A 25,603-nucleotide genomic window follows, 5' to 3' on the forward strand; every position below is an offset into this window, starting at 1 on the left:
CATTACTAACCCTGGATTAAACATGACATCTACCCATTTTAAATACTTTAAATTTAGTTGTAAAATCTGGTGATGGTTGGCCTTTCCGAGAACTTCTTTTTGCCAAATGAAATTTCTATTGACTTTCTGTAATAATTTATTTCAGTTAAAATCCCTGAAGTTACAGTTACACTAACTTTTATTGTTGGAGCTAGAGATATACATTAATATGAGTAACTTTTGCCTAGTGTATCAATGGTCCCAGTACTGCAGAAAAGGGGAAACATCTTAGCACCCACAAATTATTTTGGTCTATAATGGACCAATATTTAGGAAGCTAGTAGGACTGAGTTCTGAAAATGTAAATAAATAAGGAAATGAACTGGTTTAAAGCATGAAACAAAAGAAACTGAACTGATATTGCTGCTTATTAAATAAAAATTGTATTATAAGAACTTTAGGACAGGCAGTGGTGGTGCATGCCTTTAATCCCAGCACTCAGGAAGCAGAGCCAGGCGGATCTCTGTGAGTTTGAGGCCAGCTTGGTCTACAGAGCAAGATCCAGGACAGGCACCAAAACTTCACAGAGAAACTGTGTCTTGAAAAACAAACAAACAAAAACAAAAACAAAGAACTTTAACTAGCACTTAAAGTTGGAAACCAATTTTCTCAATTATTACAAATAAAAAACTAAAAGATTAGTCTTATATGCTGAATATTTTTCCCCTAAATTTTATCCTCTTAAGCCGACAGTAAATCTAAACATTATATATTATGGCGGTCAGTTTTATTTGTCAACTTTAACACAGTATAGAATCATGTGAGAAGAGATTCTCAGTAATGGACTGTCTAGCAGGTTGGCCTGGGGATGTCTGCTGGGTTGTCTTCTGTCAAATGAGGTGGGAAGACCCACCCACTGTGGGTCACATGACTCCCTGGGTTCGTGAGAGTTGAAGAATGAACTGAATACAGGCATCCCTGCATTCAGCCTCTTCCTGCTCTTGACTGCTAGTGTGACTAGCTGCTCAAGCCCCTGCCCTGACTTCCCTGTAGTGACATGACCTGTAACTCTAAGCCAGACAAACCCTTTCTCTCTTGAAGCTGCTTCTGCCAGGTACTGTATCCCAGTAACAGGAAACGAAGCTTACACTTACGCATACCTTATACTTACAGTCTTCACCAGCAGATAAAATAAGATCGTTGACTGAGTTCCAATCGACTTTTAAAATAATGCCTTCATGAGCTTTCCACTGTGAAGGGGGAAAAAGATATTACAACTTTAGAAGTGAAATTTTTTTCTATAAAAAATATTGTTTTGTTTTTGTTTTAAGAGCTGAGGGTCTCACTGTGTTGTGCAGCTTGGCCTAAACTACTGGACTCAAGCGGTCCCCGCCACACCCTGCTAAGTAGCTAGGATGACTGCAGACCACTCATGCTCAGCATGTCGCCTCTTTCTGTGCACTGCTTTCTTTTTTTTCCCTCTCATCATCCTTTCATGGATTCCAATCTTCCTTCAATACCCACTGTACAGTTTTGCTTACAAAATTGTCTCTCTTCTTTGTTTCCCGGGGGTGGGGGCAGGAGAGAGGACTAGAAACTGATCCTAGGGCCTCACACATCAACTATGCTTTACCAGTTAGCTATGTGCCAAGCAGGTTTTTTTCTTTTGTTTCAACCTCTAGTACATAAACATCTTTAGTGTTCTTTCTCTCTTTTTTTTCCTGCACATCTCCTAAGCTTTATTCTCTTCATCTTTATGGGTCTAGGTCATAGACCAACTAGATTTATTACAAATCCTCTGTTGATGTACTATAGAATGAAACAGTGTTTTCTGTAATAAATATATATTCTATACATACAAAATGCCTATAGACAGACACATACAAGTTACCCAGGAACTTGCAATCTATAAAGCAAGCATATTTTTCTTGCTTTTTTAAACATAAATGATCCAGAGACACATAGAATGTATATCCATATATATGGATATATGTCACACAGAAACTGGTAATCTAGAAAATAAGTATGGGCATACTGCTGTTAAATATAATTCATGTTCCCATTTGCTATTACCATTCACATACTTAAATTTTTTAAATTTAAGATCCATTTGAACAACAAGCTCCTTGTGGCAGGAAACATCTTCTGTTTCTCTTTCTTATAAAATAAACTGAGGACAAGTTTTGTTTGCTTACTTGTATGTCTGGTGCTGTGGTCAGATCCAGGGTCTCACACATGCTGATCTACTTTAGAATACATCCCAAGCCCTGCTCTATGCTATTTAATATCCAATACTCTACCTACTAGCATACAGCTGGCATGTAGTATATTTATACTGAACGAATAAATATGCTTCCTCACATAAAACTAGATTCTGAGTGAGTGGAATACCTTAAAGGAAATGTGGCTTACAGTTCTAATCTGCTTTCCTTTTCGTGGACCATCTATAATTGCATGCACTATACTCCTGGAGACTTGCTACAAGTCTGGATTCCCAAAAGGAATGGATACTTTGCATTAAATTTCTAATTATACTCTAACTCCTCTTTTTCTCCACAGAATTGTGATAATGGGTTTCTTTTCTTTTCTAGTCTATTCTGGCTTACACAGACGCTCTAAATCATATTTTATGATGATGTGCAAAACTTCCAAGTTTCATTTACATAAACCTAATTACAGATGTCTTAATGCACATGCATATAAACCAAAGGTATAAATGAAAAGATTTCATGTCCCTGTTTTTGCTGTCTAATTTCATTGCAGATTTATTGGCTAGTTTTTTTGTCAGCTAAATACAAGCTAGAAAAGAAGAGGGAGCCTGCATTGATAAAATGCCTTTATAAGAGTAGCCCTAGGATCTCTGTGAGTTCGAGGCCAGCCTGGTCTATACAGCGAGATCCAGGACAAGCACCAAAACTACACAGAGAAACCTGTCTCAAAAAAAACAAAAAAACAAAAAAAAAAGAGTTACCCATATACACAAGCCTTTATAAGAGTAGCCTGTAGGCTTGTGGGCTATTTTCTTGATTAATAATTGATATAATTAATAGATAATGACAGACAGACAGGAATAACACGCATTGTCTATACAGAAATTACAATATAGAACATCAAAGTTTCCTTCACCCCTTTTATTGCTTGAAATCTACATTTACCCAACTTCTGAAACTAATGCTTCTTTTTTTTTTTTTTAATTTATGTGTTCAATGGCCTGCATGTACATATGTGGACTACATGTGTGCAGTACCCAAAGAGGCCAGAGGAGGCATTGAATCCACAAGAACTGGAGGCGTAGACAGATGCTACCTGCGGTGTGTGTGGGTGCTGGGAACAAAACCAGAATCCTCTGCAAAAGCAGTAAAGTGTGCTTAACTGCTGAGCCATCTTTCTAGTTCCCGAACTTAGGCTTCTTAAAACGCTCTTACACCTGATGCTGCCTGTCAATCTCCATCTCCATCACCAAGTTCTTTATAATTTTTTTAAAATATTTATTATGTTTACAGTCTTCTGCTTGCATGTATTCCTGCACACCAGAAGAGGGCACCAGATCTCATTACAGATGGTTGTGAGCCACCATGTGGTTGCTGGAAATTGAACTCAGGACCTCTGGAAGAGCAGACGGTGCTCTTAACCTCTGAGCCATCTCTCCAGCCCTCTTTATAATTTTTTAAAATAATTTTTAATTTATTTTATTATTTTATATGTGCTTTCCTGAATGTATGTCTGGGTACCACATGAATGCCTGGAAGGCCAGAGAGGGCATCAGACTCCCTGGAACTGGAGTTACAAACAGTTGTGAGCCATGTGGATGCTGGAAATCTAACCTGGGTCCCCTACAAGGGCAGCTAGTGCTCTTACTGGCTGAGCCCTTCCTCCAGCCCCCCTTTTACATCTTTTTTTCTGAGCCCTCTAGCTTATTAAAAGGGGGAAAGGCATCTTAATTCACAATAACGTAACAGCTGTTCAATATCAAGTGCTCACTACATACCAGACACTAGTCCTCACAAACTATCAGAGTGAGTAGGTATTACTGTCAGAGACAAGAAGGCTGAGACACAAAGAGATTCAAACTTTCTGTCATCACACAGAGGTAAGCAAGTGAAGGCCTGACCACGTACCTCACTCCAAAGCTGTGCTAGTGTAAACAAGAGCAGTCCAACGTGGCAGTATTGTCCACAAGGTTCTGCCTTTAGAGTCCAGAGGGATACATGAGTAAGGGTTGTGGAAACTTCTATGGTTAGAGAGAGGTGCTGAAGCCAGGTATGTGGCAGGGCCTGTGTGGAGACCCTGAGAGGCTACTGCATGAAGGTGTGAAAGTGAAGCCTGGTTTGCACTGGAGACTCAAGATATTGGAGATGCCAGAGCCATGCACCATCTGCCAGGCAGAGCTGCATACAAGGACTGGAAGCCGCCCAAGAGAGAAGCGTGCTGCAGTGAGCCATCTCAGCCCGTTGACAATGGACATGGAGCTGCAGGAGTTGGAGTTGGCCCTGCTGGTTTCAGCTTTGTTTTTTGGTTCATCTAGTATTTCCTCACTGCCCCACTCACCCCGTTTGGAACGGTAACGTATATCCGTGTCACTCTATGTTGGGAGTGTGTAATCTGCCTTTTTAATTTAAAAGGAGTTATAATTAAAAGACTGCCCTGAGTCCCAGAAGAGACTTTGTACTTTGCACTTTCAAACTGTGTTGAGACTGTGAAAAGCTATGGTGACTTTTAAAGTTGGACCATGAGCCTATGGGGGCCAGTGAGTGGGATGTGATAGTAGGAATGGGAATGGCCCCCATAGGCTCATACGTCTGAACTGGTCTCCAGTTGGTGGAATTGTTTGGGAAGAATTAAGGTGCAGCCATGTTGGAGGAGGTGTGCCACTGAAGTAAAGCTTTGAGGTTTCAAAGGACTTACAACATTCCCAGTGTCTCTTCGTCTGCCTCCTACTTACACATCAGGACACGAGCTCCCAGCTACGGCTCCAATGCCAAGCTACCCTGCCTGCTGCCACGCTCCCCCGCCATGACAGACATAGTAACCCTCTGAAACCCTAAGTCCCAATAACCCCCTTTTTCTAATGATACTCAGTCCAAGAACGGAGTCGTGTGAGAATTTTGAGTGCTTGTGAGAAAATACCAAGAAAACAAAACCGAATTGTTCTTGGAATGTTTTTACACTCCTCAGGTATAGTGGACAGGAGTGAGTTGACTTCAGCTATTGTTATTGATGTGCTTCTAGGGAAAACATGTTTTTGCCAAACGCGGTGTGTCCATGTGATTGTATAGTTTACTCAGGTGACTCTTGTAAACCTTCAGAGTATAAACTGTCCAGTGCTCTAAACAAAGTGGCCATTCCATGAGACTTTAGTCCACCTCATGTTTAGGCCCCTACTCTCCAAGGTTCAAGCACCAACTGGATCAGTAAACACTGTAAGTTGCCTTTGTCATGGTGTGTTATCACTGTAACATGAAAGTAACTAAGACACAAGACAAACTACACCATGTCTGTATCAAAACGTAAGGGGAATCATTTTGTCTTTCAGTAGTAGAATCAATAACCAAATCTTGAATACTAGCTTAAAAGTGTGTCCTTCATTTGGCCCTGCCAAACCTATTTTAACAGCCATTGTTGTTTTGTTCACTTCTGTGTGATTCTGTTTACCCCTTTCCCTTGCATTTATGAATAACCAGGTTTTTTCTACTCCCTGGGTTTAGGACCCCCCCCCCCCCCACCTATTCTTTAAGACTTAGCTCCTAACAACCATTCCTCCTTTCTGAAGAGCACACAAGCAAATGTCAGCTCAACAGCTACCCTTATGCCAAAGGTGCTCTATATTCTTCATAAAGTTCTATGCACACAACTGCTTCTAAGTCTCGTATTGATTCCTCTACCATTCTAAAAATACTAAACCAGTGCTTGGCCTTTGAGAGGGCACACATGTTTGAACAGATGATAATGATGATTAAAAGCAAAATCTAAGCACTCTTAAGAGTTTCATTTAGTTTTCTTTCATCTCAAACCTACACACTGGAGGCTGACTCTGTAGACTGAAGGATGCTCACTGGTGCTGAATCGCATGACAACTCAGTAACTCAAAACACCTGCATGACTGACTAGACCAATGTGAGCCTTTTGGAAAACATGAACAGAATTCCCTGATCAGTAATGAAGTCTGACAAAAATGCCAACTCAAAGCTCTCAGATGTCAGGGGACCAACCAGAAGGAAGGCACTGCAAGGACCACCCCACTTCACAGTGAGGCAGAGCTAGACAGCAATTTACCAAGGCCTGAGATATACCTGTAAAACTTTAGCATTTGGTTGAAGAGGTTTAATGATGAGCTGTTTGCCTGCTGTGTAAAGAACCTTTTCTGAATCAGGGCCCCATGCTACTGAATACACTGGTATTCCTGTAAAAAAGAAAGGGGAAAATGATAAATGTACATTTTCACAGCTTTAAAAAAAAAAGAGTAATGTTAAGAGGACCAAAATCTTGGCATGGTGGCACAGGACCGCAATCTGAGTGCTAGGGAAGCCGAGGCAGGGGAATCCTAAATTCAAAGCCAGTCTGCGCTACGTGAGATGAATAAACCATCTGTGTGTTATTTCCATTTCCCTCAGTAGTCCTTTCATATTGGAGAATAGTCTGAGGCTGAAACACAAACTGATCTAAGAATATTTTGAAATAAAAATATTAAAAATTTAATGTGACCACTGACCCGCTATATTTTGTATTTGTATGTTTTACTTTTTTTTTTTTTTCTTGAGAAATGAGCATACTGTGTAGCCCAGACTGGCCTCACAAACTTCCTTCCTGACTTTTCCACTGGGATTACAAGTGTGCCCCACCTTACCAATGACATGATATCTTTTCAACCAATTTGGATCTTGCTGAGAAAATACAACATTGGGCAATCAATAAAATTTAATTACTTTTTTTTTCTGGTTTTTCAAGACAGGGTTTCTTTGTAGCCCTGGCTGTCCTGGAATTCACTTTAAACACCAGGCTGGTCTTGAACTCATGGAGATTCACCTGCCTCTGTCTCTCTAGTGCTGGGATTAAAGGCAAGCATCAAAAACATCCATCATCATTTTATTTAGAGATAAAACTCAACATGCTATAATCAACTAAGATACACTATTTTGTTCATTTTCTCCAAATAAGTGCATAAGGGAACAAGTCTCAGTGGTTTATGGAGGTTGGATAGTCTAGTTTACACCTTGTCCATACAAACTCTTCAGGGTGGCTTCCACAGCTTACATTTAATGTTATAGAGGCTCTAATCATCCTGTTTTAGTCAACAGCATCTGGGCTTTATCGGTATCGCAGCAACCCATGAAACTCAGCCCAATGAGGTGATGCAACTCAAAGGATCCTCCCCCTCCTCCTCCTCCTCCTCCTCCTCCTCCTCCTCCTCCTCCTCCTCCTCCTCGTCCTCCTCTGTACTTACAAATATTCTCTAATATTTCTCTATTCCTGGAGCTGGCCTTCCATTCAAAAGTAAATTCCCAGCTAGGCTGGATGGACTAATGCCTGTAATCCAGCATTCGGGAGATAGAGGCAGAAATCACAGCAGGACTGTGGTTAGCTTGGACTACACAGTACTAGCAGCAATGTAGTCCAAGCCAGGCTAGGCTAAGAGTGAGACCCCACCTCAAAAACAAAACAAAACAAGACACCCCCACAAAAAAAAAAAATGTTAAATGCCATTTTCAACTCTAATAAACTCCCTGGAAAACATAAACCCAAAGGACTGGGAAGGGGGAGAACAGCCAGGGATTTAGTTAGAAGGTATTTAGTTAGCAGTACCAGCCAGCTAAGTGCAGCCCTCTCAGCCCTCATCAAAGAAGCTTCTTTCTGCAGCAGATGAAAGCCACTACAGAGAGCCACAGATGGTCAAAATGCAGAGAATAAAGAAGCATGGGGTGCCAGGCCCCAGTTGGTACATAGACAGCACAGTTCCTACACTACAGCTATCCTGGCTAGTTTATGTCCACGTGACACAAGCTAGAGTCCTCGGGGAGGAGGAAGCCTCAGCGGAGAAAATGCCTCCATAACACGGGCTGGAGGCAAGCCTGAAAGAAAGAAAAAATCAATTTCCTTAATTTGTGATTGATGGGGGAGGCCCACCATGATGGGTGGTGCCATCCCTGGGCTGGTGGTCCTGGCTTCTATAAGAAAGCAGGCTGAGCAAGCCAGTAAGCAGCGTCCCCCCATGGCCTCTGCATCAGCTCCTGCCCCTACTTGAGTTCCTGTCCTGGCTTCCTTGTGCTGTGGAAGCGTAAGCCAAATGAACCTTTTCCTCCCCAACTTGCTTTTTAGTTGGTGTTTCATCAGAGAAATAGAAAGCCTAAGATGATGGCTCAGGGGAAATTAGAAAAGAGGAGGTAGAAAGATTATAAGAGCCAGAGAAACAGGACACTTGATGGAAGAGAGTGTCTTCTAGACATGACTGCACCCATGAAATCTCCACAATATGGTTACCTAAGCACTCCAATATAGATGGGGAAAGTTTCATGACATTCCACCCCTACAAGAGCTACAAGGCAGTCAATGGCTGCTGAGAGGAAAATATATTTTCTGCAGGGACAAGTCCTCTGATGGGTTATACAACCCTGAGTGGTCAGCCCTAAATACATGTACATACTGGCAATACTAAATGGACTTAGTAGATTATGTACACACACAACAACAACAGTAGGTTTTACACACACAACAACAGTGTCAGGTGTAGTGGTGATGCATGCTTTTATTCCCAGCACTCTGGCAGTTCTCTGTGAGTTCAAGACCAGCTTGATCTACATATTGAGTTCAATGCCAACCAATGGTACACAGGGAGACCTTGTTTCAAACAAAACATAACAAAACAAAACTAACAATAATTATAGAACAGGTCATGACCTCAAGGTGGGGAGGCATGGGAGGAAGAAGAGAGGGTAGAAGGAAGAAATGGTATAAATACAGTGTACTCATGTAAAAAAATTCTCAAAACTTTTAAATTAAAAAATAATGTAGTTAGGATTATAGTAAACTGGTATGTGATTTTTATTTTTTTTTATTTATTATCTAATTTCCATGATTATAGTTACATTTTTATGGAAAAGAGAAATTAACATATTTTAATTTGTAAATTATCAAATATTCACAACACTCAGTCAAAGTACACTTTGCTGAGTTATATACTAACCAATAATGAACACCTGCCCCAAGGAAACAATTCTGTAAGCAGAGCTCCCATTGAGTTACACAGGATGTGAGTTTAGGCCTTTAGTTGTGGTCAAAGGCACAGCTGGGGTGTAGGATGAGGAGCCAGGGATGTTTGCATCCTCTCCACTTTAGCATTTGAATTGAGGCACTCTGAAGCTGCCTGTGTTACCACTGCCTTGTTTTCAAACCTTCCTTCAGAATACTTACCTATCATGTTAGGATAAAGAGACAATATATTTCCCGCCTATCCAGTTTTTAAAGTAAAAACAGTGTTTCAGAAACATATGACTTATAGTATAAAAACAAAGAAAGCTTAGAAAGTGAAACAAGCAGTTTCTTTGTTCCAAGTGTTTAAACCACATTCCTTCAATCAGGTATTCAGGAACTTTGCATCCAGGTGCTTTGGATGGAGATCATTTATTCAGGAAGATAAACAGCTTCACGAAGAAAATGGTTTCTTTTCTTTTTTTTTTTTTTTTTAAGATTTATTTATTTATTATGTATACAGAAGAGGGTGCCAGACCTCATTGTAGATGGTTGTGAGGCACCATATGGGTGCTGGGAATTGAACTCAGGACCTCTGGAAGAGCATTCAGTGCTCTTAACCTCTGAGCCATCTCTCCAGCCCCCAAAATGGTTTCTTTTATGATGAATCTCTTCTACTAGCATTTGAGACAAATTTATAATATTTACACTGTTGTTTAAAACACATGTGTTAAAGCAAGAATTAGTCAAGCATGGTAGTGCATGTGTGTGATCCCAGCACTTCAGAGGCCATGGCAAGAGGACTACTCCAAGTTCAAGGCCAGTCTGAAGTACTGACCACCCCTAGTGCTGAACTTCATTTGCAAAGTAGAGAAATAAGACCTCTAGGCTCCAGACTGAATTATTCTAAAATAAGAATTTAGTAAATTATATAACAGGATGTTATTAATTTTATCATTAACAAAAATAGAAACAATCATTTTATAATGATTTCTGGCTTTTTATATAGGAAATTTTTATTTATGCTCCATTTCAGTTAAAACATTCAAGAAGATCTTGTTTTTCTGACTTGACACACTAAAGTCATGTGATCTTTTGACATTTTTTAAGAAACCACACGCACCTGGGGTTGTGTTAAATGTCAGACCCTTATCTCTCTGTAAAACAAATTATCTAAATTCTTTCAACCCGTTGAAAGCATTTTAAACCACAGAAGAGTCGAGAAAAGTGTATTTCGATTGTTTTAAGGAAGTACCTGGTCAAATGTACCATGTTTTTCACATTCATACCATAACAGCATCACCTAAAAGTGTTGTTTTTCTGTTACTAAAAGATGTATTAGAAACAAAATGCTCACTAATGTGATGCAGTGTGGATCTATAGAGTGGGTGGAAATACTTAGAATAAAGTCTAGCTCTAAATAAACAGCATCTGTTAACCACTATTACCTACTAGCAATGGCTCTAGTTATACAGGAATAGACCAGCAGCTTCCTTTGCTGCTCACTGTAGTGAGCACTCAAGAATTAATTGCTAGCTGGACAACAGTGGCCACGCCTGCAGTGCCGGCACTGCTGGACAACAGTGGCCACGCCTGCAGTGCCAGCACTGCTGGACAACAGTGGCCACGCCTGCAGTGCCAGCACTGGAGAAGTGAAGCAGGCGTGCTCCACAGTGCATTCAAACAAGCTGGGGTCACTGTGCAAGGTCCTGTCAAAAATAGTGGTAATTTTCCCTTTCATTCTACTTATAGAAGACATGTACTAACTACAGATAATCAAGTGGGACTCATTCCAAAAAAACGACTTCTTGTTTATATATGTCACTGGGTCAGGGGGGGAAAGCTTAAATAAAAGCATTTGCTTCTTCAGTTTCTATTCTGACTTATCTCCCAATTTCCCCAGAACTTCACTGTCCTTTCATCTTTTACCTTATGCCCAAGTTAAATTTTAGCCTTTACCTCTGATCTTCAACACATTTCCACTGGCCCCAAAGATATCTTCCTAATTTCACCATACACAGTTCCACCTTTTATTATTCCACTTCTGTTTGAAAACAGGAAGAAATGTCCTTACATCTTTACTTGAATATCTCAATCAATAATCAAAATATACAATATAACACAGATAGCACTTAGTTATAATTATGCACAACTTACATATTTTTCTCAAATAAGGATGATAACTCCTCATAGGCATCACTAAGAATCATTTCTAAGCCAAGTCAAACTGCATCCCACTCAAGTTAGGATTCATCTTTTAATATTCAAGAAGAGAGTTATGACTATCATTTTCTATGTAAAAATCTAGTAGTCATGAATTTACTATATAAAAAGCTCTAATAGTCAACAAATGAAAACAGGACCAGCTATGGTGGCATGCACTTTTAATCCCTATATTCCAAAGTCAGAGCCAGGAGGATCTCTGTGAGTTCAAGCACAGCCAGGGCTAGAGACCCTGGCTCAAAAAAGAAAGAAAGAAAGAAATGAATTCAGAAACTAATTTCCCTTCATTAACAATAAATGTAAGGGCCAACAAGATAGCTCAGCAGGGAAATGCACATACTGCCAAGCCTGATGACCTAAGTTTGATCCCCAGCACCCACATGATTGAAGGGAAGAATCAACTTCTTAAGTTGTCCTCTTGTGAAGTTAGCACACCAGAGATGGCCACATGGACACTCTTAAAGACAAAGAGAAGTCTTTATTGCCGGCTGGTGACTACATGGGGAAGCTTGCCCAAATCATGCAGCCCTGAATTCCCCAATCCTGTCTTTTATGCACAAAAACCACATCCTGGTTGTTACCTTTCAGTTAATAAGAAATGGAACTACAGAAGCCAAAAAAAGCAGGGTTAGTACATTTGGGTGTGGTAGAATATTAATTTAAGGTGTGTTACTTTTGTTTATGTTGCATTTGTTTATCTCTATGAAGCTGTGTTACTGTGTCTGTCTAGAACACCTGATGGTCTAATAAAGAGCTGAACAGCCAATAGCAAGGCAGGAGAAAGGAGAGGTGGGGCTGGCATCAGATAAATGAAGGAGAAATCTGGGAAGAGAAAAGAGAAGGAATGAGAGAAGGAGGAGGATGCCAGAGGCCAGCCACCCAGCCACACAGCCACACAGCCACACAGCCAGCCATGGAGCAAGAGTGAAAGTAAGATTACAGAAGTCAGAAAAAGAAAAGGCCCAGAGGCAAAAGGTAGATGGAATAATTAAAGTTAAGAAAAGCTGGCTAGAAATAAGCCAAGTTAAGGCCAGACCGTTATAAGTAAGAATAAGCCTCCATGTGTGATTTATTTGGGAGCTAGGTGGCGAGCCCCTCAAGAGCCAAAAGAGCCCAGAGAGTAAAAAACAACAACATTTGGGGACTTTCCTGGAATCACTGAGTGAGCCTTTGCTCCTGTCTTGTCAGGTGCTGCAGCCTACATGCTGGATTTCAAGGCCTGAATGGTGCTTCTAATATGGCATCAGTTGTGCTAAGGTCTGGGGGTGTCTACTAAGGCCTAGGGACCTGTTGCACTCTGACCTCCACATGTGCATGGCATGCACTCACCCTCATACATATACATACACTAAACAAGTAAGTGTAATATATAACATATATGCATGTATATATGTGTGTGTGTATATATGCCAGAGAATAAACGTTTCCAAAAAGAAAGAAGTGTAATTAACATAAAAGTGTAGACAAAATAACAAGGGTACTCTCAACACTGTTCATAGAATTCCGAGTTTTGGAGTAATTTGGATTTGACATATTTTTGTATCAAATTTCCAGACCCTGTAAAGGAGGCTGACTTGCCTAGCTTTCTGGTTTAAGACATTAGCACCTAGCCTTCAAATAGTCTAGATTTACAACTGCTCTCAAAATCTGGTCTCTAGCTCACTTTATGAATCATCAGGACCTGTTCCTTCTGTAATAGGTAATTAGGACAAGTTAACTTTTCTAATGATTTTCCAGAGATGAAAGAGGAAAAGTCTGCCTTGCTAGAAAGTACACTAGTAATTAAAAACTCAAGAATTAAATGCACGGTTTTGTAGTTATTAATATTTTTTTAAAAAACGCGGATTATTCAACTGAAATACTGACAGGATAACTGAAATAAGAAAATAAAACAATAGTATTTATCAATTTCATAATGACTGTAAACCTTTAATGAGAATAAGATTAAATAAGGTAAAAATGATTAACAGTTTCAAAGTCATTGTTGCCAACAGGGTTTCTCTGTGTAGCCTTAGTGGTTCTGGAACTTGCTCCATAGACCAGGCTAGCCTCAAACTCAGAAATCCGCCTGCCTCTGCCTCTGCCACCATCCAGCTTTCAAAGTCATTTTTCTACCAAGGAAATTAATGCTATTTAGAATACTGATGAATAATATCATTACTAATTTAAAATATTTCTTTCGTTGTGAACTAGGCAGTAGGTCGGTTTCTAGATCCTTAACATATAAAGCACAGCACAGAACAGCTAAATAGCACTATATCACTACTCTCTAATAAATAATGTTAGTACTAAGCAACTTATTCCAGGTCTCTACTTTAGACTTGGGCAGTCTGAAATAGCAGACTCAAGGGTAGTATGTGGCAAAGAAAACAACCAGGAAGGGGCTGGAGAGATGGCTCAGTGGTTAAGAGCAGTTGCTGCTCTTGCAGAGGACCTGGATTTGGCTCCCTGCACCCACATGGTGGCTCACAACCATTTGTTCAGCCCAGTTCCAAGGGATCTGACACCCTCTTTTGATTGTTGATGGTATGGTATAAGAAAACCTGCAGGGCCTGGAGCTATAGGTAGCATGGTGGTACCACTTGCCTACAAGTTCCAAGGGCCTGGAGCTCCAGTTCCAGCACTAAAAAAAGGTACAAAGCCAAAAGAAAACCATTGTTCCCACTAAAGTAAGACTTACTTTCTAAAGATACATTTCATCATTTTACTACTAAAGTAACAATTAATCAACTTTAAAACATGAAACATACCTATGACTGTTCCTAAGAATTCTAAAACTTTCTATTCATCAATGAACATTCTACTTGAAAGATTATGGGTAGAAAAAAATTTTACCTCAGAAGAAAAAGACTACTTAGCCCTTCTGGTCATTTCTGTTACCATTTGCTTAACGAATTACTAAACAAATGTAACTGACATTAGTCCAAAAGAAAACAGCATTTTAAAGTGGAATTGGTTATAGATGCTTCATACTGTGACTTTATAATATAATTCCAGACAATTATCTGCAAGTGTTTTTGGCAGCCTGTCTTCAGATCTGCTCATACATGCTTAGGTAAACATAAGATTGCTTTGTGTCCTACATCATTGGCCTGCTATCCTATAAGAATTCACATACAACTGAAGCCCCAACAGGAATGGCCACCACACTGATTTGCTGCCCTCCTTTCCCTACACAGAACACTTAGCTACTCCTTTAAAAAGTGTCTGTCATTCCCTTTTAGTAGGACAGAAACCAAAGTTCAATGTAATTTATAAGGAGAGCTAACAGTATCAAAGTATTGGGATTTTTGTTGTTGTTGTTGTAGCTGTTTTGAGACAGTATAGCCAGGCTAGATAGGAACTGGCTATGTAGAACAAACCTCGAACTGCTGGGCATCCTCATGCCTCAGGATCCAAGTACTGAGATTACAAACATGGTCCACTACTCCATACATTTAATATTTTCTCTTACATGGTTTTCATTCTTTTCAGTACCATGGATTGAACCCAAGACCTCCTGCATACTATGAAAGTATTTTACCAATGAGTTGTTTTTGAGAAATGTCTTGCTATATCTTCCAAGATGGCCTCAAAATCCCAATCCTCATTCCTTTATCTCTTAAGTGTTAGGATTATAGGCATGTACCACCATGCCCAGCTAGACTGTCTTAACTAGACACCCAGACATACTTTATGTGTAAGATGCTCTATTTCAGAATCATTTAAAAAGAATATTTAGCCTACATATGCCTTTATATTGCTTCACTAACATAAAGAAAAAGCCTGTCTGTCAATAATGTAGCTCTGGATATCTAGGAACTCAATGGATAGACCAGACTAACTTTGAACTCACAGAGACTCACCTCCGTCTACAAACCAGAATGCTGAGATTAAAGGTGTCCACCATACCATGCCTAGCTTTTTTTTTTTTTTTTTAAAGACATTTATTTATATGTATTTGGTGTTCTGCCTACATGTATGCCTGCAGGCCAGAAGAGGGCACCAGCTCTCATTACAGATGGTTGTGAGCCACCATGTGGTTGCTGGAAATTGAACAAGGGACCTCTGGAAGAGCAGCCAGTGCTCTTAACCTCTGAGTCATCTCTCCAGCCTCACTTCCCTCATGCCTGGCTTTTAAAATATATCTTAATTTAAATAATATTACCATGGTCCATTTGGCATCACAGAAAGTGAGCAAAAGGATAGGGCCAATGAGATGACTCAGCACGATAAGATACTCGCCACCAAGCCTGTGACCTGAGTCCCATCCCTGGAATCCACATGGTGGAACGAGAAAACTAACTCCCACAAATTGACCTGTAATCTCGACATGTGCACCTTCATGGGTGAAGACATGTGACCCCACAAATAAATGAATACATAAATGTAATAATAACAAAAAATTATAGGGGCTGGAGAGATGGCTCAACCATTATGAGCATCTGTTGCTCTTGCAGAGGAACCAGGTTCAAGTCCCAGCACCCACAAAGTAGTTCACAACCACTCGAAACTCTGGTTCCAGGGTATCTGACACCTCACCCTCTTCTGACCCACGCAGGCACCAGGCATGCATGTGGTACACAGACAAACATACAAGCAAAACATTCACATATATAAAATAAATAAGTCTTTTGAAAAAATGTTCCTAGTCCAAATAGAAGTAAGAGAATTCTGGTTTTGAATGTGACCAAAGTCAATTTCAACCACTATAATAGATTCTTTTTTAAGAAAAAAATTTTTTTAGATTTATTTTTTTATCATTGTAAATGTCTGAGTATTTTGCCTACTAGATATGCATATGGTACACTCAGAAGTCAGACAATGGTATCAGATTCCCTGGAACTGGAGTTACAGACAGTTGTAAGCTGCCATGTGGGTGCTGGGAACTGAACCCAGGTCCTCTGCAAGAGCAATAAGTGCTCTTAACTCCTGAGCCATCTCTCTAGCTCTATAATAGATTATTTATAAAAGAAAATGTTGAGACGTGTGTTGTACAATCTTAGAAATTAAAAAACCAGTTGCAAAGCGTACCTTGCTGTGCTAATGTCGACCTGAGCATCCCCGTCTTTGACCAGATTTTCACCTGTCCATCTTCTCCAACTGTGTAGGGAAAAAAATTTTTTTTCTCTGTAGAAAATAATCTCAAATTTATACTTGCATATATAAATAGATATCTATATTTTTAAAATTCAGATACAATTATTTCTAAGTATAACAGAATATGTTTCAACAGTAGATTTAAATAGAAATTACATGAAAAAACTTTCATCAACATAAGCTAACTTCCATAGCCAACGTTTTATTTTTGCCTTAAAACTTAGGAATATGTAACTACTTCCATGGTCACTAGATCTCCACTCAGAATTCTAAGGAAAGTATTCTCAGGGTAATAGCTACCACAGTTGACCACCAGGGAGCAGGAGAAGAAATGGGTCAAAATAATGAAATCCACTGGTGACCATCTTAGCTGAAAATGGAGGAAAAAAAAAAGCCTGGAGCTGCAGAGAGTCATTTAAGAAGGGATTTCTGTTTGGTTGGTTGGTTTTGTTTTGGGTTTTCCTTTGTTTGTTTTTTGAGGTTTCTCAAGGAAGGGTCTCACTGTGTAGCTCTTAGCTGTCCTGAACTCACTATGTAGACCAGGCTGGCCTCCAACTCACCTGCCTCTGTTCCCAAGTGCTGGGATTAAAGGTATGCACCACTACATCTGGCAGGATTTTTGTTTCTATTTACTTAGTTATTACATCTTATTTCTGTGGTGCTAGTGATCAGACCTGGAAGCTTACACATAGTAGTTTACTACTGGGCTCCATTCCAGCCCGGGATTTATATTTCCTGCCTCAGTTTTAAAATAATTCACATCTAAATACATTGATATGCTGAGAAAGAAGCCACGAGAGAAGTTAAAGGGACAGGTGGGGCAGAGGCCATGTCACTAAAATAATAATAATAACAAATTTTTCTAAAACCATCCTAGAGAAGGCCTAAGGGACAGATTACAAACATGTGCACAGAGTCCTTGCCACTTTTCTCTCCAAGGGAGCAGCTTTTCCCCGCTCTCCTTCAGCGTGGTCTGTACTTAGTGACTTGCTTTTAAAGAACAGAGTGGGGTAGAAATGGCAGAGTATAATTTCTGAGGGTGAGTCAGAAAAGATACTGTGGCTTCTAACCTGCTAATTTTGGATCCCTGGGAAGCTAGATGCCATGTCATAAAAACACTCCATCAGCCCTATGGAATTGCTTATGTGGCAAGAAATTAAGGTCTCCTCCCAAAGCCAGAGAAGAACGAAGGCCTCCTGCCAGCACCCATGTGTGAGCCAAGCCGGAAGTGGGCCTTCCAGTGCAGTCAAGCCTATGATGGCAGCCATATGTTACAACTTGAAGGGACCTCATGACACACTAAGCCAGAAATCCCCACCCACGAAAGCTGCTCCCAGGCCTACAGAAATAGCCACATGTTCGGTGCTTATTGTTTAAGTGTTGAGCTAACTCATTATGCAGATTTGTGACTAATACAGCAAATACAGTAGTCCTACCTGGAGGAGGGCTGGGATGGAGGAGAGATAAAGCTAAGTTATATGAGAATATTTCAACTTGGGAATTTCTTTAAAGTTGTAACTTTTACCTACTCTAGGGACTTGATCTTTTTTTCCCCCTTAGTTTTTTGAGACAGGGTCTCACTATGCAGCCCTGGCTGCAATCCTGGAACTTACTTTGTAGATCAGACTGGCCTCGAACTCAGAAATCCAGCTTCCTCTGCCCCGAGTGCTAGGATTAAAGGTGTGTGCCACCACGACTGGTGCTGATGATTCTAAAAGCCTTCTTTGATTGAACACTCTCCAAAAGTCCCAAGTAAAAGTTAACAATATGATGCTCAGGGAATGGACATAGTGGTACTCTCCTGTAGCTCTAGCATTCACAAGGCTGAGGCAGGAGGATTGCTAATATGAGACCAGACTGACCTACAAAATAAATACCAGGTCAGCCTGTACTGCATATCAAGACTCTGTCTCAAGAAAAACAACAAAGAAAAAATAAAATAGTCCGAATGATACCATTCTCGCAGCAGTCTAGATTGGCACTGTGACCATCAGTCATTTGCTACGAGGTAGTGAAATACACTACTGCTGAACGAATGTGATGGTTAGTTTTAAATGTCAACTTGCCCCATCTAGAGCCACCTGGGAAGGGCATCTCAACTGAGAAATTATCTAGATCCAGTTGGTCAGGAGTCATGTCTATGGGGGATTATCATGATTGGAGCTGATGTGGGAAGACCCGGCCCACTGTGGGCAGTACCACTTCAGAGCAGCCCAGAACTACTAACAGCAAAAACAGCTGGTCAAGTGTTCGTTATCTCTCTGCTCTTGATCATGGGTAGAGTGTACTGACTTCCTGCCTTGACTTCCCCACAAAAACAGACTATAACCTGGACTTGTAGCTCAGTCAAACCCTCCTCTCCCAGATGTTTTGGTCACATATTTAATCACAGCATACAAGTGAAATGAGATCAATGAAAGCATTTCCTTTGAAACTTCTTCTTTACAAATTCATTTAAAATGACAGTTTGGAGCTCAGAGGCAGATAACTTCCCGAACATGTGAAGGGCCCTGGATTTGACCCCAGCACAACAAAGCGGCAAATCTGCCGAGAACTTACCTGTCACTAACGCGGTCCCCTCATAGTTCCATCGTCCCGCAAGCACGGCTCCACAGTGAGCCTCGACACTTTTCTCCACTCTTCCTAACTTGGAGATCAGATGAAACCTACCTAAAAGAAACGATCTGTAAGAATCTACTCCATTAAATTAATTTATAATAAAGTACTTGTTGAGTCCTGTTGGGAATATTATTTTAAGGCGTGTTACTTTTGTTTACGTTGCATTTGTTTAACTCTGTGAAGCTGTGTGACTGTGCTTGTCTAAAACACCTAGTGGTCTAATAAAGAGCTGAATGGCCAATGGCAAGGCAGGAGGAAGGATAGGCAGGGCTGGCAGACAGAATTAATAGAAAGAAAAATCTGGAAGAAGAAAAAAAGGAGTAATCAGAGAAGGAGGATTCCAGGAGCCTGCCACCCAGCTACACGGAAAAAGAAAGACAGGTATACAAAAAAAGAGAATGGGAAAAGCCCTGAGGCAACAAGAAGATGGGATAAATGAAAGAAACCTGGCAAGAAATAAGCCAAGCTAAGGCCAGACATTCAAAATTAAAAATAAGCCTTGCCAGGTGGTGGTGGTGGCGGCCCACACCTGTAATCCCAGCACTCGGGAGGCAGAGGCAGGTGGATCTCTGTGAGTTTGAGGCCAGCCTGGGCTACAGAGCTAGTCCAGGACAGGCTCCAAAGCTACAGAGAAACCCTAACTTGGGGAAAAAAAAAATCACTCTGTGAGTGATTTATTTGGGAGCTGGGTGGTAAGCTCCTAAAAAGACCAAAAGAGCAAAAACAAACAACAACGGAGTCCCTACTACTAGATGAATTAGCAATAATTAACTAACAACTAGTTATTAGGCACTAGAGGCTTAAGAGCAAATAATGTCACAATTCTTAATCTCAAGGAACACAAGGCTAATAAAAATCTCACATGATAGTCATTCACATATAGTATATTTCATTTAACAAGCAAAAAAAAAAATTGGGTGATTTGGATTTAAAAACATACTTAAGTCCTGCATAACAAAAGCAATCTCTTATTAAATAAAAAGTAAATTAATCTTAACTTTTTGGAGTAATCCAAATTCACTACAAATGAGAAGATAATTGTATACATTTGAAAGATGTGAACCCATTTTTAAAGATCACAAATGCCCTACAAATGTCCACAGACTGGGATGCATCTGTAATGTCAGCACAGAAGAGGCCGAGGCAGGAGGATAGTGAATCCCAGAACAGCCTGGGTTATACACTGGGTTCCAGGGTAGCCTGGGCTACATAGTGAGACTCTTGGGGGTGGAGTGACAGGGAGAAGGAGGCACAGAAAAGGAGAGGAGAGGGGAGGGGAAGACAGAACTGAGGAGAAAAATAACAGCAAACAAATACTAAACATTAATTTTATAGTAGTCTAGTCTGAGTTATTAGTTTTGAAAATTATCTATTATAGAATTAAACAGATGAGTGTATATACTGATAGTGATAACCACAGTTCCTCATTGTTTCCAAGTATCAGAAAAAGAAAAACTAAAATAAGCCAGTGGTATTGAATTAGAATTGGTGTTACCAAAATATATTCAAGGTTTAGATAGAAAGTGGTAGAGAACTGGCTACTGACATGCATCTAAAACAATTTTTACATGTATGTATTGATTGGGGAAAGGGATACACACAAAGAAGTCAGGACAACTTGCAGAAGTCAGTTCCTCCTTCCCACAATGGGGTTCTAGGGATTCAATTCAGGCCATCAGGCTTGGCAGCAAGTGCCTTTACCCACCGAACCATCTGAATTGCCCTAACATTTTAAGTAGGCAGTTGTAATCCCGTGTTTTAGTTCTGTTTGATGAAAAGTCTGGCCGGGCAGTGGTGGCACACGCCTTTAATCCCAGCCAGGCAGATCTCTGTGAGTTCAAGGCCAGCCTGGTCTACCAAGTGAGTTCCAGGAAAGGTGCAAAGCTACACAGAGAAACCCTGTCTTGAAAAACCAAAAACAGAAAAGTCTGAAGAGTAGACACACCCCATTAGAATGAATTCTGCTAGCACTGTCCCTATCTTGGCTCTTAAATATCATTTACCATCTAAAATCAGGCCTGTTTGGAAAATGGCTGAATTCGAAAACGGGACTAAAAGCTAGAGATTAGTTTGGGACATCTTGTGTCGGTAAGGAAGTGCTTAAGAAATGATGAACACACGTACAAAACAAAACCAAAACCAAAAATCAATGTAGCTGGCTCCACTGATGGGGCTCCCAGTGGCCAAATGTAGGACAGTTTCAAAATCAAGATTAAGACATTACAGTAACTGAATATTAATGAAATCAAATCAAATCTGTGAGGCTAACTGAACATTAAACCAAGTAAGATAAATGGCATGAGACAGAGAGTTTCTCCTTGAAGCAGAATACCAACTGTTTAACATGGGATAGGATCAGAGATACAGAAAAGCTATCACTTGGCAGCTTCTCTGGGAATAAATGATCTAGTCAAGAATCATCAGTCAATTTTTAGAAATGGGAGGAAATCTAACAAGGCATAGAATACCTTTATATAGTCTCAAAATATGTTTTCATAAACAAGTTATTAAAATGGAGAAATAGAGAAAATAGGAAGATGGCTTAGTGGTTAAGAGCACTTGCTCTTGCAGAGAACCAGCTTCACTTCTCAATATACCCTCCTGATGGTTCAAACCATCCATAACTCCAGTTCCACGGCATTGGACACCCTTGTCTAACCTCTGCAAGCACCAAGCATACATATGGTGCACATACATACATGTAGACAAAACACTCATAAAGTAAAACAAATCGAAAAGTTGGGGAGAAAATAGTAACATCATGGTAGATTGGCTTACAAAGCAGTTGCTGTCATGTAAGGCATTAACATCGCAATAATGTGTCAAATCAACACCATGGGTCTCCTAGCATTCCCACTAAAAACCGTGTAAGCCGAATCAAATCAAAAAGAAACAATGAAAAAGGCAAGTTAAGTTAAGGGGCTTTCTATAAAATCACAGGCCTGAATCCTTCAAAATCACCAAGGTCATACAGGAAAATAAAATGTGCAGCTGACAGGATCCAGAACAAATAGCAGTTTTGTAAAACAACTCCAGGCGCAAATCATAATACTATACTGTATTTTCAATACAAACCTGTGCATAGGACATTCATTGAAAACTTACCATCAACGAGCTGGAGAGATGACTCAGTGGTTAATTAAGAGCACCAACCGCTCTTCCAGAGGACACAGGTTCAAATTCCCAGCACCCGCATGGCAGCTTACAACTGTCTGTAACTCCAGGATCTAAACACCCTCACATAGACATACAGGCAGGCAAAATACCAATGCACATAAAACAAACAAAACTTACCATCAGAACTTGTGAGGACGAAACTTTCTGCCTGAGTCTGTTTCTTCATGCCTAAACTTTTGGGAAACCAGTGAAGATCTATGGGGTAGGTGTCATCGGGCAGCTTTACTATTAGGCTAGCCTCACTGGTTAGCAAGTTCCACTTCACTATCTGGTGATCATCACTGCAAGAGTACAGCTCCTCAGCAGTGGTCCAACCCACACAGCTCACTAACTCCTGATGTGGCCTTATGTTAAGGAGACATAAAGCACAGACGGTGTAAGTCTTTAAAATCATTCAAGATGTGGATCATGAAAAGGAAATTAGCCAAATGTTTTCAAGATTCTAAATTGTATTTTTCATTGTTTGGCTTTTTCTTTTTTTCCTTTCTGAGACAGGGTTTCTCTCTGTGTGTTTTCGAGACAGGGTTTCTCTGTGTGGTTTTGGTGCCTGTCCTGGCTCTTGCTCCGTAGACCAGGCTGGCCTCAAACTCAGAGATCTGCCTGCCTCTGCCTCCCGAGTGCTGGGATTTAAGGCTTGAGTCACTATCACCTGGTTCATTGTGTGACTTTTAACATTTTTTTTTCCATATAAAGGAAAATGGCTTCCAAATAGTTGTAAGGATAGAAATCAAAGAAAGCCACACAGAGAGGGAATAAAATTTGTCATAGAAAATATTCCTTAAGCATGGCCAAAAGATACAAACACTCAAAATCAGTAAGTAAAAAAGTAAAAGGACGGGAGGCAGAGGCAGGAGGATCTTTGTGAGTTCGAGGCCAACCTGGTCTCCAAAGCAAGTTCCAGGAAAGGCCCAAAGCTACACAGAGAAACCCTGTCTCAAAAAAAAAACAAAGTAAAAGGTCAGGCCAGGCGGTGGTGGTGCACGGCTTTAATTCCAGCACTTGGGAGGCAGAGCCAGGTGGATCTCTATGAGTTTGGGGCCAGGCTGGTCTACAGAGCAAGAGCCAGGACAGGCACCAAAACCACACAGAGAAACCCTGTCTCGAAAACACACACACACACACACACACACACACACACACACACACACACACACAAAGTAAAAAGTCAACAGGTAGAAAAGGATGTTGAGAAAGGTCGGAAGAAAGAGGGACTAAAGATATATATCTTATGATTTATTAGAATGCATATATTGTTATAATTTTAAATTGTTTTAGATTTATCTAACATGTATGGTTTACTTAATGTGCATGAGTGTTTTGCTTGCATGTATGTCTATGCACCATATATATGCCTGATACCTGTGGAAGTCAGAAGAGGGCTTCAGGTTTACTGGAACTGGAGTGTGCTGGCTAATTCTACGTCATTTTGACACAGCCGAATCATCTGGTAGGAAGGAACCTCAAAATTTTGAGAAAATGGCGCAGCAGATTGGCCTGTGATGCATTTTTCTTGATTGATAACAGATGTGGAAGGGCCCTGCTCACTGTGGGCAGTGCTTCCTCTGGGCTGGCGGTCCTGGGTGCCGTAGGAAGGCAGGCTAAGCAGGCCATGAGACAATCAGCAAGCAGCACCCCTCTATGGCCTCTGCACTAGCTCCTGCCTCCAGGTTCCTCCAGTTGGAGTTCCTGCCCTGACTTTCAGTAGTGATGGACTGTGATGTGGAACTGTAAGGTGAAATAAACCCTTTCCTCCCCAGGTTGTTTTCGGTCACGGTGTTTTATCACAGCAATAAAACCTAACTAAGTTATGGAGTTATGGATGATTGTGAGCCATGTGAGGACCAGGCTGGGAATTGAACTGGGTCCTCGGCAAGACAGTAACCTCTGAGCCATCTCTCTAGCCCGCTACCCCACCCCCTTTTTTTTGAGACAGGGTCTTCCTATGTACCCATGGCTGGCCTAAAACTTACTCTGTAGACCAGGCTGGCTTCAAAATCACAGAGATCCATTTGCCTCTGCCTCCCAAGTGCTGAGATTAAAGGCGTGAGCCACAATGCTTGGTAACAGGCACTATTTCGGTAAGTTGAAACCATTACTGTTTAAGAAGACTGAACTCGAACAGTGAACTGTCTCTTTCAGTTACATATTATGATGGTAGTCCTCTAGGGATGCTGGGGCCTAACAGCTGGAACCACCCTCTTACTGTTTCTCCTGCTTTCATTTTAGTTCCCTATTTTTATCTTTCACTTATGGTCCTAAGAGCAAACCTAGAGCTCTGTGGATGATGGCTACACCCTCAGTCCCTAGTTATTTACGTTTAATTGACAGTATAGTGTTTTAAGTTTGAAAATTATATTTATTATGCATGATTGTGTGAGTGTGTGTGTGTGTGTGTGTATATGTGTGTGTGTGTGTGTGTGTGTGTGTGTGTGTGTGCGTGCCTGCGCGTGCAAGCACCGCCACAGTGCTTATGTAAAGTCAGGACATCTTGCAGGAGTTCACAGGAGTTGGTTTTCTCCTTCCACCATGTAGGCCCCAAGAATCAAACTCAGACCAGGCTTGGTGCCAGGTACCTACCCAGTGAACCATCTCACCATTCCAGCAATCCAAATTTTCTGACACTCAGGCCAAAAATAATTCCGTTACAATTTACTATAAGATACACAGGAATAAATGAAATACAATTCCCCAAATTCTTCATTTAATTTCATCCTAAGTAAATGAAAACATAAGTGAAAATCTCACATCTGTCTTCAAGACAACCTATTTACCCTAGCAGAATTGTGTACCTGGAAAAAGTATTTCTACTTGTCACTTATATAAGATGCTTATTCTTGTTCATCCCTCTATTTCTACATCACCAGGTCCACCCCAGGAAGGTTGTCCTGTTAAGATTTCTTCTTTTTCTTTTTTCTTTTCTTTTCTTTTTCTGGAGCTGAGGATCGAACCCAGGGCCTTGCGCTTGCTAGGCAAGCACTCTACCACTGAGCTAAATCCCAACCCCTGTTAGAGTTCTTATACATCTTCTCACCTTGTTCTTTTTGTTCAGCAACGTTCTTTTTACCTTATGTGAACAAACTTTTTCCCAGGAAACAGATAGAGACTGAGCCATAATCAGTATGATGTGTTCTAAGATTTTTTTATATTAATTCACAATATGATGGATTAAACAAGCTCTAGAGATAGAGATAGAGAGCAGATAGAGCTAAAGATGTTAAGGAACAGCATAAGAAAGTAAGGAAGTGGTACTGGAGTATTCTGAAGCAAAGCACAATGTACAAGAAAGGACCACTACCAAAGAACTCAGTACAATTGCTGCCACCGAATAATGTTCCTTTTTCTA

At 40.5% G+C, this 25,603-nt stretch overlaps 1 protein-coding gene across 2 annotated transcripts in view; it reads right to left on the reverse strand.

Moving 5' to 3' along the window:
- The window catches only part of Ift80 (intraflagellar transport 80), a 101,960-nt gene that overhangs the window by 67,158 nt on the left and 9,199 nt on the right, over positions 1-25,603 (reverse strand). For both annotated transcript variants that reach the window (XM_036190853.1, XM_036190854.1), the window contains exons 3-7: positions 22,378-22,599; positions 19,024-19,134; positions 16,399-16,467; positions 6,270-6,379; positions 1,140-1,229 (exon numbers count right to left, since the gene is read on the reverse strand). In XM_036190853.1, the coding sequence (XP_036046746.1) occupies positions 1,140-1,229; positions 6,270-6,379; positions 16,399-16,467; positions 19,024-19,134; positions 22,378-22,599 (602 nt within the window). The remainder of the gene's footprint in view (positions 1-1,139; positions 1,230-6,269; positions 6,380-16,398; positions 16,468-19,023; positions 19,135-22,377; positions 22,600-25,603) is intronic.

This window comes from Onychomys torridus, chromosome 6 (genome assembly GCF_903995425.1).
Source record: "Onychomys torridus chromosome 6, mOncTor1.1, whole genome shotgun sequence".
In the NCBI taxonomy this organism is placed as follows: domain Eukaryota; kingdom Metazoa; phylum Chordata; class Mammalia; order Rodentia; family Cricetidae; genus Onychomys; species Onychomys torridus.